Source organism: Xiphophorus couchianus, chromosome 13 (genome assembly GCF_001444195.1).
Source record: "Xiphophorus couchianus chromosome 13, X_couchianus-1.0, whole genome shotgun sequence".
Lineage (NCBI taxonomy): Eukaryota > Metazoa > Chordata > Actinopteri > Cyprinodontiformes > Poeciliidae > Xiphophorus > Xiphophorus couchianus.
Window position 1 is genome coordinate 12,103,305 of NC_040240.1, and position 15,640 is coordinate 12,118,944.

The following is a 15,640-nucleotide window of genomic DNA, read 5'->3' on the forward strand; positions in this document are numbered from 1 at the left end:
GTCACTATGACATTATGTATGGAAGGAACGAGGGAACGATGTATTATTTAAACGATGGAAAAGATAAAGTATGAAAATTTAAATGCTTTTTGATACAGTTTTAAATAATTTAAGTAAAGAACATGAAAAGAAAGACAGAAAATGTTTAGAGGAAAATGTCAACTCACCAATCTTTACTTATCTAAAGTTAGAGCAACAATTAAAACAATTAGAACTTGTGATGAAATTCTGTAGAAAACTTGTGGAGTGAGTTGTAGAGAAGAAAGAACCCATAACTCTGAATAATCTAGGACTTATTCACAAATATTAAAGGTCAAGGATCCTTCTCACTGAAAATAAATGTGACAATGGTGGATTTGTTTTCTCCCTGAATAAATGTGCTTAAACTAAAGGTTACATTTGTCCACAGTTTAAACCGAGAAAAGATTAATTTATTTGAAGCATTTTTACACATAATTACCAGCGATGCCAAGAAGTTCAGAGGGCGTTCCGAATGGGAAGCTGAAAACGCCTAAACAAACTGAGTGAAGCGATTTCGTTCAGTTTTTTGGAGCACTTTGTGATTTCAAACAGTCACACTATTATTCGCATTCCTTCCAATGTTACAGGATGTTAAAACAGTCTGCCGGTGAGCAGATTGTGACTGTCAGGCCTTCGACTCTCCATGCAAATGACTTCATCTTTTGTTTTCTGTGCTGCGGATTTGATCATAATCAGGCCTCTTGAAACACTTGTATTTATCTTCATAGGCTGTTCCATTGTGCAGCCAAGTGATAAAAATCTGACCCGTGAATGTGAGCTCATTAATCTTGGCTTTATCCGTGGTGTAAATATAAAAACACGGCGCATTAACCTGAGAAAAGCATGTCACTAAAAGCCAATTATACTTGATTTTTGGACATCAAAAGGGTCTTTAGTTTTATTGTATCTCTTTCCAAATGGTCAGCCTCTTTTACTGTAAAACACTATATTAGCTATTTTTCACATGTGATGTGAATGAATAAAGCAAGACATGCTGTATCACATGTCATGATTTAATTATGTTACAGTTGAACTAAAGGAAAACAAGCACTAATCGCTTCAGAGCTAAGCTACCTTGTAACAAAAACATCTGTTTAAACTAATATGTGTAGTTGTGTCTTTTGTGTCTTTATAGAGTAAAAAACTGACATTTATATATAGTAAAAAAAAAAAACTAGTAACTTTTTTCTTACTGTTAGTCATTAAACCAGGCTAAGTTCTTCTTAATTAGATCACTGATTTATTTATATTTGTTAAATATGGACACTTTATGTGTAATTTATCAGTATGCTCAGAGGTCATTGTCCGTTTGTAAAGCCTACTTTTGCCAAACGTCCTAGTTGTCATCTTGAAATGTTGTATTCTGTCCTTTTGATGCCACCTAGTTTGTAAAGTCCCATTTCAAACATACTACTCTGTGTGATGCAAGATCTAGAAATAAAAAGATTCAAACTTTAGTCAGAGCTTCCTTCGTTGAGCGGAGGTGAGTTTTCTCTGAGTGATGCTCATCAGAATTAAGTACAGATGAACGGCTCCTTTTGATAATGGACAACAGTGACGTGGTGAGTCAAAATCAGCAATCAAATGAAGGTCGTGGTGAACATACAGAAGCTGTACAGGTGGTTTAGCCAGCTGTCATCATCCACTCATCATTCCCTGGGCATCTGGTCGCCCCAATCACTCACAGAAGAGAAATTAGTAGCCGGACGTTTATTTGGCCTAATGTCCTCCCCGGATCAAGGACGACGGAGGCGAGGGTGAAATTTCATAAATGCTGATATGTCACATAAAATACTGGAAGACTCCAGCTCTGTGGATGTGATGCAGGACTGTCAACTCGCTATATAAAGGAATATATGTTAATGCATTCAAATATTTTCATTGATTATGAGGCATTTCCCTTGGTACACCTCATATCCAATTATAGCTTAATTCAAATGTGAGCGAATTTAAGTAAGCACAAGATTTAAAATTTGTCAAAGATCTGAGAAATCTCTGTCCACTTATGAAAAAAAAAAATTAGGACAGTCCGTGTGGTTTGACAGACTTGGTCATATGTGTATTTAATATCAACTTTACTGTAAAAATTCAAATAATAGAAATGAACAAATTCAAGGGCTTTCTGGAGGGTTCAGGAAGATGACTGGCAGATTATATGCTTGACAACGAGTTTGAAGATGTTGCAGGAGAATTAAAAATGAGCCACTCCACTGTGTTTGCAAACATATAACATCTTCGAACAGGCCAAGATATGGCAAGTTCATCCTGAAGGCAGACTGTAAGATTCTAAAAGAAGCATTAAAACACTCTTGAACATCTAATGGCAGCATTAAAAGCAGACTTCAATCAGAACAGGACTATGCAGGTGCAAGGTTGGAACATCTCTAAGGAAAACATTAAGCCTGCATTAAGATTTGCCAAAGAGAAATAAATACGAAAGCCGTTAAAGAGCGCTTTAGCTTAGCATCAAGTTTTCATTTTTTCCAGAGCAGCATGCTTTTGTAGTTGAACATCGGCGGTCATGTCCCTCTTTCTTTCAGCAGTGAAAGTGCAGGATGGGAGAAACAGAGAATTTACCAACAGACACTCATAATATGATCTGAAATTTCAGAGACCACTGCACTGGTTTTTTCACCAAATATTGATTTCTGAACTCTTCCTGAGGTGAAACATTAATACTGTTGTTTCTAAATGAACATGAACTTGTTTTCTTTGGATTATTTGAGGTTTAAAAGTACGGCATCTTTGTCGTGATTTTAACCATCTCTCATTTTCTGCAAATAAATATTAAATTTTTGCTTGGAATTGCGGAGACATGATGTCAGTAGAATCAAAGAACAATGTTTGTTTGACTCAAACATTTACCTATAACAAGTTAAATCAGAGAAACCAATCAGTTTAAGTGGTCTCTTAACTTTTTCCAGAGCTCCATCCATCCATCCATCCATCCATCATCCATCCATCCTATCATTCACATGCATTTGGGGCAGCATCGGGTCCCCAGACCTCCAGACAGATGGCAGCTGCCAGCTGGAGTTTGCCCTCAGCTGTCTGCAGCAGCCTGGCAGAAAGAAGATGTCACTCAACAATCTAGCCATCTGCTTCACTCTATCAGCTATCAAAATTATATGACCAATATGCTCTGTTTCAGAGAGGCCTCAAGAGAATACGCCAGTATGGCCTATTTGCAACAAATGTTCAGATTCAATAAAACGAAAAGAGTCAGAAGCTTTGGGACACCAAAGTGAAAAACAGCAGATTATCGTTATGCGTTTGCATGCAGATAAAACCGAGCAGGAAGACTGGCTGGAACCTTGTTTAAATAACTCAAAGTAATCATATTAATTCAGACGGACCCATATGAATTCATAATCGATGCGAAAAGTTGGCAACGTGGACTAGCACGCATTTCTGTGCTTTCAGTAGCATCACACAAGTAATTACTCAGACAGCCTCCTGAAAGTTGCTGTTAATTTGTTTGTTATGTGGGGGAAACAGCGGACGCACGACAAGAAGAGACGGAATACAAATCAGTTTTGGAGTGCTGTCTTACTCTTCTTCACGAAGCTTTACTTTACACAGCCTCGACAACCAGGCGTAACTCTAAAACTGCCTGATTATGTCGTACAGAAGCTCCTTCAGCCATCAGGAGGTGGAACAAACAACACCGTCTGTGTACAGACTCTCTCATAATGAGGATTCGAATGCAGTCAGAGGGCATATAGTTCAGCTGTCGTGTTGCATTTGACACACTGAAGAATACAATTTGGACATGTTACATGTTTACATGTTTTTCTTTCTTTCTTTTGTTCTTATGGAAGAGAGCTCAGAGGCTCAGTCTCAAAATCAGCACATAACTCTGAGATTTAAGTCGACTTGTGTGTTCGTCAGCATCAGAGGCATGAAAAGCTTTTTACTTCAGAGCTAAAGATTTCACAACATAAGCTGCATGAAAGTAGAAGAATAACAAACTAATCTATGTCAGGCAAAGTTTTACACATGGCTTGGCAGAATTAATTTGGGTAAACAGGGGACTTTTATTGGTTTCTTTGGAAGGAGGAAAAAAGAAAAACAGACAACCATAGTCAGTAATTACTGGCGTTAAATTTGAAATCTCGTCTTCATAAATTAATTAAACAGTCTGCTGTGAATCGAGTCTTGTCTAAGAGTCAGGTGAAAACAAAATGAGATGCAAAAAAATAGGTTTTTAAAATTAAAAAGTTACGCATGAGTCATTATCAAAAACGTTTGATTTAGAGTAAGCTATTTTTAATAACTGCATAGTATAGTCTTATGCTGTGAATTTACCCTTACTGTGCAATATGTTATTCTTAATTCTGTTTTCATAATTTTATCTTTATGTAATTCTACATTCTTTAAATTACCTGTCTCTCTGAATAAATAAACAATAAAGGCTTTTCTATTCTATTCTATTACAAAAAAAACATTGTTTTTAAAGCCTTTGATAAATGCGGCTGATTTACTTTTTGCTTTTTTCTATCCTTTTTTGTTGCATTCAAATCTCCACATTTTAATCATGCTCTCTATTCAGAGACGTCGCTGTTGGGTTGCATACTTTCAAATAACTTTCCAGCCTCACATCATGCAGCAAAGTGACCTTTTTACTTCACCATCATGACTAAATGAGCCGATGAAAACTGTGGTGTAATAGAATCAGTAGACGCAGTAGAAATGGAGGGTTGTAAAGAAAGACCTGTTGGTGGAAAGACATATTATTTATTTGACTAATATCTATTTTTTTCATAGAAAAAAATCAGAACAACAATGGAAATCAACAATAGCTGCACACAAACAATGACGCCACCTGTCTGACTAGCGTCCCAAGGCGATCCAATGTGTTGGGCTACCATGGGAACGCAGATGAGAGAAATCAGATTTGTCTTATTTGCCGTACATTGCATTTTTCTGACTGCTCTTATGGTGATGGAGCATCCCAAAGAAAGCTTATAATTATTTAGAATTGTATGTGAATTTGCAACAGCGATAGAGAATGTACAGGCAATAAAAAACACTGGTGTCAGTGCAGCAGCAACTTACAGAAACTTCTTTGTTTTACATTAAATTCAGAACTTGTCCCATGTAAATGTATTTACTTGCAGGTAAATACTGAATGAAGAGCAAAAGTCACAAAACTCATTTACAAAAACAAAACCCTGAAACGACAATCTCGCAGCAATAGACTGTTATTGGCATTTATTTTCTGTTTACCTTCTAACAATGAGTGTCACGACTGCGACATAAATTATTCAGATGTCTGCTGGCTACACCGGCGGCTCCAAATTATCAGGCATTCCCTCCAGAGGGAGAGCCATCAGATTGAAGCAGATTGGATCCCAATTCCTCCGAATACAACCAGTAGCTCCTGTTGGAGTTGAACTAACTTTACAGCTAAGTTGCATTTCTGCTCAGCTTTTACAGTTGTGCTGTTTACTTCCTTTGGCTGAGCGTTTTACACAACCGCTCCTGAATCCGGAAACTGGATCCATCTCAGAACGACCGCTTGACAAATTTCCCGTTGTTCAGTGAGCCAGTAATTATTCCTCCACTCAAGAGAGACTTTTGGCTCTCAGATGCCGTTGAATTATTATTTTTTTTCTACATAAAATCTCCCAAGAGTGATGTTAAACTCCACTAAATGTTTTGGGTGTGCTTTGGGGGTTTTCTTGGCATGAGTCAGAGACACAAAGAGTGTCTGTTGCTATTGTGGCTGCTTGTTGCTCCTTCTCAGCAGGGCTGGAGTAATCAATTCAACACACTGCACAAAGAACCACAGGGCTGGAACCTTAACACATCTAGAAGTGCTTATGAGTTCACATGCAGTGTAAATATTTTAATGAGCTTATTCATTCTTAATTGGACTATTTGTTTGGAAGGAAACCCAGGTGCTCAACCATATGGCCCTGTGAAAATTAGGGGTGTGGGTTATTGTGTTTTTTTTTTTTTATGTGGCTTTTTGTAGCTGGAAAACATTTGTGATCAGGAGGCCTTTGTATTTTTACTGCTGTAGAGCAATACAGTTACTGAGGTTAGAGTAGAGGCACTTTGATTTTATTGTGGAAAACTCAGAAAATGGGAAATCTATTATTGTACTCAGTTAATTTTAGTTTTGCTTTTAAGTTCAGCGACAGTTTGATGTTTTAAAAGTGAACCTTTAAACTGCTGCTGTGTTGAAACACCTTATGACTCAGTTTTAGTCTTCAGGCTTCTTTGAAGTCAATCAGCAGGACACACCTTTTCTTAGTAATATTTGTCCAGCCTACCTTGCAAAAGATCTCCAAATCTTTCAGGCTGTGAAAATGTGTCTTTTCCTAAACCCTCCTCAGGTAATCCCACTGACTTTGTGTCAGATTTTCTCTTAAATAAGATGTATTTTTTCCTCTTCATCCTTCTCCTTTTAGTTTCACCAACTTTGACAAAACCTCATTTCTAGCTGAAGAAAAATAACCCCAAACCAAGATAATGCCACTAACATATGTTGCTGTGTTTACAGAATGTTTTTGGTGAATCTTGCTTTTTTCCCACACTTCTTCACAATCTACGGTTCTAGCTTTGCTCCCTGCTACCACAACATGTTTCCCCACAAAGCATTTAAACTGAGCCTGGACGTTGTCCTGCTTCTGTCCTACAACCCAGCTTCTTCGTCAACATGTGACTTTTTTGTCATAAGCAAAACACAACCATTTCTTCAACGACGTTTGGAAAGCGTCCTGTTTTTTTGCAGAGTTAACATTATTGTAGTTTTACTGCAATGCATGACTCAGGATAAATGACGCAAATGTAAAAAAAAAAAAAGGTCTAACAAGAAAAACTACAGCAGAACATTTTTCAGGTCTATTAGATTCCCTATGTTTAATTGATGGCATTTTTTAAACTCCCAATAACCAGGAATTTTAATATTTGTATGTGCAACTTTGAAAAGCACTGCATTTACAAAATGATGATATAAATCAGTAAATAAGAAAATCAACCTGGTATTTGTTTTTCCGTTTCAAATGACTCTAACCTTGCACTGAACCAAAGCGAAAAAGGCATAAAGACTTTAGAAATTCAGGCAGCTGCGTTGAAAGGCTTCTTGGGCTCTTTGTGAAAAGAACTCAACCATCTGATGGATAAAAATAATATCTAACAGAAGTGTAAGTATTTTATTAATGTTTTAATAACTTTGTTTTTCCTCTAAATCTCAGTGTGACATAAAGACAGAAAACTAAACATCCTGAATTGTCGGGGGGGTTTTAGCTCTTGGTGTGTTTTAGAAAATCGGCTTGTTTGAAGAAACAAAACAGATGGTGAGCTCTCTGCTTGTGTGAAAACTTTGATTCATATTTTTCACCAACTTTATATCACACAGTAGGGGGTGGATGTACGCCATGTGCTTCTCTTATAATTCCAATAATCTCATCATCTCATCAGCCTCCGGTGGAAACAAAAACCCAGACAGCAGCAGAAGCCGTCAGACGTAGCTGTAGGTGAGATCTGACAGCTGATTATAATTAGTCCGCCTCTGCCGTGTCCAAGCTTTCACATCCCATAAAAACGAAGAGGCCAAGGAGGCAGTTAACGCCGGACGGCTGCTGATTCGCTGTAAGTGCTGTTGAACACGTTACTTATTTGCAGGCGGAAATATGTGTGTGAAGAAAAAAAATGCATTTCGGGAAATGAATGTGGAGGTTGTCCTGGCTGTAGCTGCAGCGTTTTTGATTAAAACACATATGCCTCTTTTATTGTCTTGGCTTCCTTTTGGTCAAGAAATTGCTTCGGGTAGAAAGGGAATTTGTGAGGAAAGGATTTATCAGCAAACTACATAAAGTGCCAGTGAAACAAAAGGCAGAAAGATAAGAAGGAAAAAAAAACATTTCTCAAGAAGACCTTCAAAAAAATCTCTTTTAGTAACAGTTTTCACGTTTGGAGCATTTCATTTCCAAGAATCTCTAGGCTGCTGAGTTTGTTTTTCAGCAATGATTAACCACTTCTCTGCATTTACACCCTGTTGGTCTATGATGAAAATATTCATGTATTCTATAAGTTAAAGATATTCAATCAATTCTACTGAGCCCAAGACAATTCACTTATGATCACTAATATCTCCCATTGAGCAGCTGGTGAAAGAATCAGACTTTCACATGATGCTGATGTTGCTAACCTGTTGTCATGTCTTGTAGAAGCCTGAAACCCTTTAAAAAAATGTATTAAAACCTCAAACATCCCTGTGTTATATTAGGATTTTATGTGTTAGTCCAACACAAGTAGAGCATATCTGGATATCTGGGAGGTGGTATGCCCGATCAAGTCACCTGCGGACATTACCTGAGTGAAGTTAGCTCCCCACCTTCTTCAAATCAGACAAAATTGGTGTCAAACATTTGTGTTACGTTTGTGCAGCAGAAAATTTTGTGTGTGCCGCTATCCTCTTAAAGATATCAAGAAATGTTTCCTAAGGTCATGAAAGGTCAACCAGTCCCCCTACGTTAATCAAATCTGACAAAATTGGTGTCAATCAACTCGACTATATTTGTGCTGGTGTGTGCAGCAAAAATCGTTGTGCTGCTTTGGCTTTGAAGATATTAAAGGTTCAGACATTTGATCGGGCAAAACCAGCTTTACCAAGAGAAACAGCCAGTAAGCCTATAGTAACTCTGGAGGAGCTGCAGAGATCAGATATAACTCTTTGTTTACAGGTTGTGCACTCCAGATATCTGTTCCTTTATGAAGGAATAGAAAGAAGAAAATTTTACATTTGCTATCAACATGGGACAAAAACGAACTAATAGATTAAGAGTGATTTGGGACCGTACCGCACATTGAAAATCTGTTCTGAACTGAAGAAAGAGTCGGGTTTAACACTGTGGAATCCGTGCCAGGAATTGCATTTACAGGAAGGCACATTAGCATTCCAGTTCTCTGCAAGAGCACTGTTTTTAAACACAAGCATTACCTTATGTTTTTATTCATTACTTATTAAATGTGTTTCATTTATGCTTCTCACTTTTTTTTTGCATTTCTTACCTTAGGAACCTGAACGTTGTTCCTCATGGGTGTTCAAATCGTACAGCGCGTTTCTGCTTAGGTCCAAAAAAAAATACACGTTAGGTTAATTATGTTTGTGTGCAGAGTTGTTGGCTTAGTCTACCAGGGTGAACCTCTGAGGTACAAGCCTCCCTGAAGGCTATACTAATTATGGAAAATGAATAGATTTGTGATTTTAGTTCAAATCCCAAGAAACCAACAATGTGCTGCTAATTCTGACTCAAGACAAATGTTTCATAAAACTTTATATGAACATTTGATTGAATGTCTTAACCTTGTTTCATCCTCCTTACAGCCATGGCGGTAATATCTGCTAACATGCACTTCTGTCTCATTAACTGACTCCTGGTACAATATAAAAGTGTCTGGTATGCTGCTGAAAAAGCTGAGCTTGACAAGACTCTGTTAGGAGGATTTAATATCCTAACTTGATTAAAATGCTGCAGGGCAGCTGAAACAAACCTTCGGATGCAAAGGTTTGCAGCTGATGGTGGTCGGTTTATTCTACAAACACAAGTATGATGTTTGTCCGGTTGTTCCCAGAGCTGATTCTGAAAGGATTTCACGTTTGACACACTTTAGCATTTATTTTCCAATTATATAAATGGAAGTTGTTGCAAATCGTAGCCCAAACAATGACAATTATGAAGCTTTTTTTTTTCTGACTCTTCATAAATTAGACAATCATTCTGCCCTGCGTTAAAGATGTTTGCAGTCTTGCGACGTTCACATATTCTCGCCAAACAACAAGCTGTTTCTGGCTCAACAAAGTTTTAATCTCTGTGGGCGAATTGAAAGTGTTTGAGGTTATTTCTCATTTCATTTCAGCCTACGTGAGCTGCAAATCAATAACTGCCCCGGAGCAATTCTCGCAGGAATAGAAGCATAAATTAACATGTGCAACACAGAACAATAATTAGTAATTGTTTGTGATCCAAAGGTTTTACCTCAATTACCGTGAGAAAATTGCTGTAATGTAGCCTTCTATACAATTACAGCAATATAAGCGTATAAGTGCTATTTGTGCATATTTTCAAATTATTATTAGTCTTAAAGGTTAGCAGTAGCGTCGGCAACCCTGCAAAAAAGAAAATGCCTCTTACTACAGAATTGAAACAAAGCATTTCCTTGTATTGACCTGACTTGATTTTCCCACTTTTTATTGTTTTGTCAAGAAACTGTCATTTTTCAATTTATTGTTTTGTTAAAATCAACTATTTTGGCCCACATTTGAACTCTGAGAGCAGGGCCTCAAGCAGCAGTTCTGGGTATTGCTTCACTTTTATTCATCACTAATCTAAATGCACATGTGCTCCCTCACCAGCTGTTGGCTGTTGAAATCTTTATAAACTGCAGCACCATTCTTGTGCAAAGATGATTAAATACTGTAAGTATTGTATATTTCTGCAGCCTGAGCTGTTATTATTCCAAGAGTTTATACCATGGTGAAAGTTGGCCAAAAATACAGAAATGAAAATTAAAGCATAGCCACATCTTACTTCCACGAAGGGTCTATGAAGTTCAAGTGATGAATTATTCATTTTAACAACTCCTTTTTTACCCCTTAAGAAAAATTAATTCAGGACTTTTCTCAGTTTTCAAGCAGCGATAATTAGATATTAAAATCTAAATTTTCAGCACTGCCAACTTGCTAACCATAACCTTCTGACTTGATATTTATTTATCACACTCTTGTGGAGATACTTAATAATTTTAACTAATATTGCTTTATGTTTACCAGCCAATTCATTAGCATCATTGTGAAATGATGGGTTGCTTTTTTTTTCATCTGAAGAAGCTCTTACAGCATTTCCAGTTAAGAAAGCATTAATACAGAGCAAGACAGGAATAAAACAGTATGTCCAGTTGTTGTTCCATTTTTATGACTGAACTAGCTTTACAATTGCAGCACAGCTAGAGCTGCTAGAGGAAGTTAGAAAAGCATCAGCTTTGAACTTCCAAAAACAAGTTGCTTTAGATATTGTGGGATTATTGATGATTAGGGCTGTACCGATTTATCAGACTGCCAATTTATCGATGCTGATTTCCTTAATTTTGAGAGATCGGTGATCGGCCGACACTTGAATGCAAAGCCGATCTTATCTACCTCTGCCAAGGTATAAAAATCAACCTCTGTCGTCTTCTGTTCTGCCTTTAGAGAGGTTTGACTGACAGACCGGCCCACCTGGTCATGCCTGCATGTTAGCAGTTAACAATAGTCACCCTAATTTTGCTAACTCAGAGACTTTCTTGCCATATTTAGCGATATTTCACACAAACAAAATTGGTATTGGCCAAAATCGGAATAGGCAGATCAGGTTTTTTAAAGATCGGCAATCTGTGATCGGCCAGAAAACTGCAATCAGTGCACTCCTAAAATTTGTTAATTTTTCCTGTGTCACAAGATTTAGACAAATAATTATTACAGTTTGTGCTGAATATCCTAAATTAAAATATATCATCACTGGCCTCTTTATTGGGTCGACGTTAGTACTCTTCAGAACTACTTTCATGGTACCAGATAAATTTTGGTTCATATTAGCCATAAAAGCATCACAGAGTTGCTTCAGATTTGTTCGCTACACATCCAAGCAATTAATCTATCGCTAAATCCAATATGGTCGCCAAGCATAAAGACTGCATTAAATGATTTTATCTTCGTATTGATCAACTTTAACAGCAGAAACAATAACAATCGCTTCCAGGTGGGACAGTCACTCATGATTTACTCAAACTTTGGGAACAGTTAACACAGACTTTGATCAGTTTAACAGACAATGCTCCACAACATTTCCTCCACATGTGCCGCTGGGTTGGACCCACCCAAAAAGGCTGAAAAATAAAATCCACAGCAGTCTGAGAGAGCTGAGACACGAAATTAAATCTCAACTGGATCAAGTAATGGGACAATCTATAAATAGAAGGAATGTGTTCATCCTGCTTCCAGACACTTTGGGATGAATTTGCGTTTATAAAACTACATTCTATGAGCGGAGAGCATTTTGTAGCAAAAATAAACAGCTGATTCAGTCATTTTCATTTGTCAAAGTTGAGTTGTGAAATGATGATTGAGGCTTTAAGGCAGTTAAATTATAAACTTTTAAAAAACACGGACCAAAAATATGTCCATGTGTCAATTAAATGCTGAAGTTATTCTTACAGGGCCTCGCAAACAAATGTATACCCCTTAAATGTTTTGAAATATAGAGACTTTACAACCACTGACTTCAATTTGCTTGGTTATTATTTTAAAACAGACCAACACAAAGAAGTCCATGACTGTGAAGTGGAAAGTGAATGGTAGTATTCCCATTTTTTTTCTTCAGAAAGTGATTCAACCCAATGAATAAAGGCTTTGCTAACTGTTCTTATTTTAGCCAAATAGCTCAACCTCAGTCGTATTCGATGGAGTAGATCTAAGAGCATCAACTTTCAAGTCTTGCCACATAATTCTAGTTAGCTTTAGGTCTTGACTTTGACTGGGCCATTCTAAAACATGCTTTGAATGTCCTGCATTCAGCTCCTCATTAACCATGACCAAATCCTTCTCCCTGCTAAATCTAAACAGGCCCACAGCATGAAGCTGCCACTACCATGTTTGACAGTGGGTATAGGTGTTCAGAGGTATGTTCGGTTAGATTCGCTCTAACCCGACATACCTCTGTTGAGCAGGTTCTCCGGGGAGTAGACATCCATGTCAAAAACTTAATTTCTGGAGTAATTTTTGAATCCTATGTATAGGAGACCTAATGCGGCTAAATAAATAAGTCTTTAATTTCTGATATGTTTGGTTTAAAATTTTAAAACTATGTACAATTTTCCTTCTACTTCACAATTATGTGCTCCTTTGAGTTGGTCAGAAATCCCCAATACGCATTTAGGTTTTTGGCTGCAATGTGACACAGTGTGTAAAACTTCAGGGGTGTGAATGTTTTTTGCAAAGGCCTGAAAAATTAATGAGGATTGCTACGGATTGAGGAGATCAGTGTAACAGTTGAGGAACTGACATCATTCCGCTTCCATCTCACGTTTCATCTCCTCCACGCCTCTGAAATGCGCCGCCAGCTCCCGCAGCACGGCTGTCCTGCCCAGATGGTCGTTCCTCCGCTTCTCCATGATCACGTCCTCCAAGCTCTGAAACTCCAACACGTGAGATTGTTTGTCCGACACGAACACCTTCAGCCTGTAGGGCTGCTTGCCGATCCGGATCTCCCCGCCCATCTTGAACTCCCTCTTGCCGAACCTGCACCAACCGGCGAAGCTCTCCGAGTTCCTCCAGCTCAACTCCCGGTCCTTCAGCCCCACCTGCTCCATCGCGTTCTGCACCACCACTTCTGCGCACAGGGGTTTTAGTTTGTACCAGTCGTTTACGATCCGACACCTCCTCCCTTGGCTGGCGTCGGTCAGAAAGCTGTTTTTAACCTCGGCTCTGTGCAGGTGCACCACCTGGAAGTCCCCGACATACACGGCCCAGTGCGGGTACTGACCCGTGGCCACGAACTCCACCAGGTCCCCCGCCTTGCACTTGTTGAGCAGGTTCTCCGGGGAGTAGACCTCCAGGTTTGCGCACTTCGCGCTCTTCTCGTAGATGCACTCCTCTCTGTTGTAGACAGCGCACTCCACCTCGTCGCGCTGATCATAGTTTTTCTCTTCCTCGTTTGCGCGTTTTTCTCCGCCATCCACCGCGCATCCGTCCTCCAGCTCGTCGTCGTCGCCCGAGAAGATGTAAGACACTCCGATCCGCGGACCGTCGTCCGTATCCACGCCGTTCGGGTCCACCGTCGGAACTTCTGCATAACTTAGATGTGACAGCCTGTCCATCTGGTTTCCCATCCTGCTGCTTTACCTGGCAGCAGCCTGACTGTGTAATCCGATGCCGAGGGCTGTTACCGATCACCTCCCATCGCAGCCATCTGTCAGGAAACCGCGCTGCTCGAAACTTCCCCCGTCGGACAGAGTTAGATCCAGATTACGAATAATAATTGAGGGAGACCCCCTCGGTGCCCCGTCAACAAGTGGGGTCTAGGAGAGAATACAAAGTGGTTTTAGAGTCAGCCACCAGAGCACGCACGCAGGTGTAATCCGGTGGTTTTCTTGCGTAAAGTTCCGGTAAAATGTTAAAAGAAAACCCCTCCAAAAATAAGTACAGATTGCGTGTTTTCCTCCAGCGGTGCGCACAGAGCGGCAGATCCAGCCGCCTGGCGTCGGGACTGAAGGCGGATCTGATCTGATGACGGCTCGGTATGTGAACAGCGACTCTCTCGTGCAGGACTCTGCTTCGCCTTTAAAGCGGAAGTGCGCGTAAATTTCCACCTCAGGTCTGTACACAGTTGCTGCTGTCTGAACAGGCGGTTGATGTAGTTTAAATACACCGTCAGCAATAAAAGGAACATTCACATGTTTGATTTTGGTAACATATGTTTTTGGTATGTTTGTTTGTATCGTGTACCATTTATTTGGGGGAGTTTATTGCGCAACACAAGAATAACTTTGGAGGTTTTTTGCAGCGTTGTGTTACAACAAATATAAACAGATTGCACACTTTGCATGTGATATAAATATATTTGTTTTTAAAGTGAAAATAGTTATTAATGTAACATAAAACTAGATTCTGGGGATACAACTTTTCTAAAGGCGGTGTTTTTTTCATTTACTTTAGATAAAATGAAACACTCCTCCACAAATCTTTGATAATTCAACAATGTGAACCTTTCGGAAAGTTGCAGATTTCCTTTAAATGATGTCTAAAAGTTATAAGAACGCCTTGCTCCACTATTAGCAACTATGTAAAAAGGCGATGTTACATTTAGTTTTGTGTTAGAACAATACAATACATAAACACATACTTGTAACAACTTGTCCCTCTAGACAGTTTTCCACACAAATGGAATTAGCAGTTTTTCTAATCTCTTAATTTCTTCACATTTTTATTTGCTAGTCATTCTGTATTAGTTTGTTTTTTTAATTATTTGTTTTTGTCATTTTTGCCTTGTCCTCAAAACAAAAACAGTCGTTGACAAAAAAAAAAAAATTTGGGCAACAAAATGAGCAGTGGAGTTGAAGCTGGAATAGCGATTTGGAAAGATGATACCTAAATCCACCAGCCAGCCAGTTTTCTAGCTATTTATGGTAGTAGAGTTAACCTGGTTGCTTCAGAAATTAATCCATCTAATGTCTGTAACTGCTTCTTGTGGCAGGAATAAGGTGGAGCCGTGGTTCTGGGTGGGAGGCAGGTTACTCCCTGCTCAGGTCGCTAGTCAATCAGAGAGCAACACACACACACACACAAAGCAAAGGTAATATAGCATCTATTCTGTGTCACATTCAAGCACCCTTTGTGGCCCCCTGCTGGCTTTGGGTCTCTAGCAGAATCGTAGTTGAGTAATGCCACGGTCCAGCTGAGTTTACATGCATCCATTTTTGTTGGTTTAATTTATTGTTCATTTTAGATGTTTTTTAATGACTTTATTTAGCCATTCTGTGATGAAAATGTCACCATAAAAAATATATATTCTTGCAATTTGGATGCTGTCTGTGTAGCAACCGAAGCTGCACAGTCGTTTCCTCCCTCACA

General features: G+C 38.8%; 2 protein-coding genes across 2 annotated transcripts in view; one reads left to right on the plus strand and one right to left on the minus strand.

The window, feature by feature from the left end:
* The window catches only part of aunip (aurora kinase A and ninein interacting protein), a 954,922-nt gene that overhangs the window by 709,042 nt on the left and 230,240 nt on the right, over positions 1-15,640 (plus strand). The window lies entirely within an intron of this gene.
* Positions 10,210-14,364, minus strand: lratd2a (LRAT domain containing 2a). The gene has a single exon (XM_028036587.1). The coding sequence runs from the start codon at positions 13,897-13,899 to the stop codon at positions 13,075-13,077; it is 825 nt and encodes a 274-aa protein (XP_027892388.1). The 5' UTR covers positions 13,900-14,364; the 3' UTR covers positions 10,210-13,074.

Bases quoted from the DNA above. Each gene is read 5' to 3' on its own strand.
- lratd2a (XM_028036587.1), bottom strand. From the start codon at position 13,899: ATGGGAAACCAGATGGACAGGCTGTCACATCTAAGTTATGCAGAAGTT.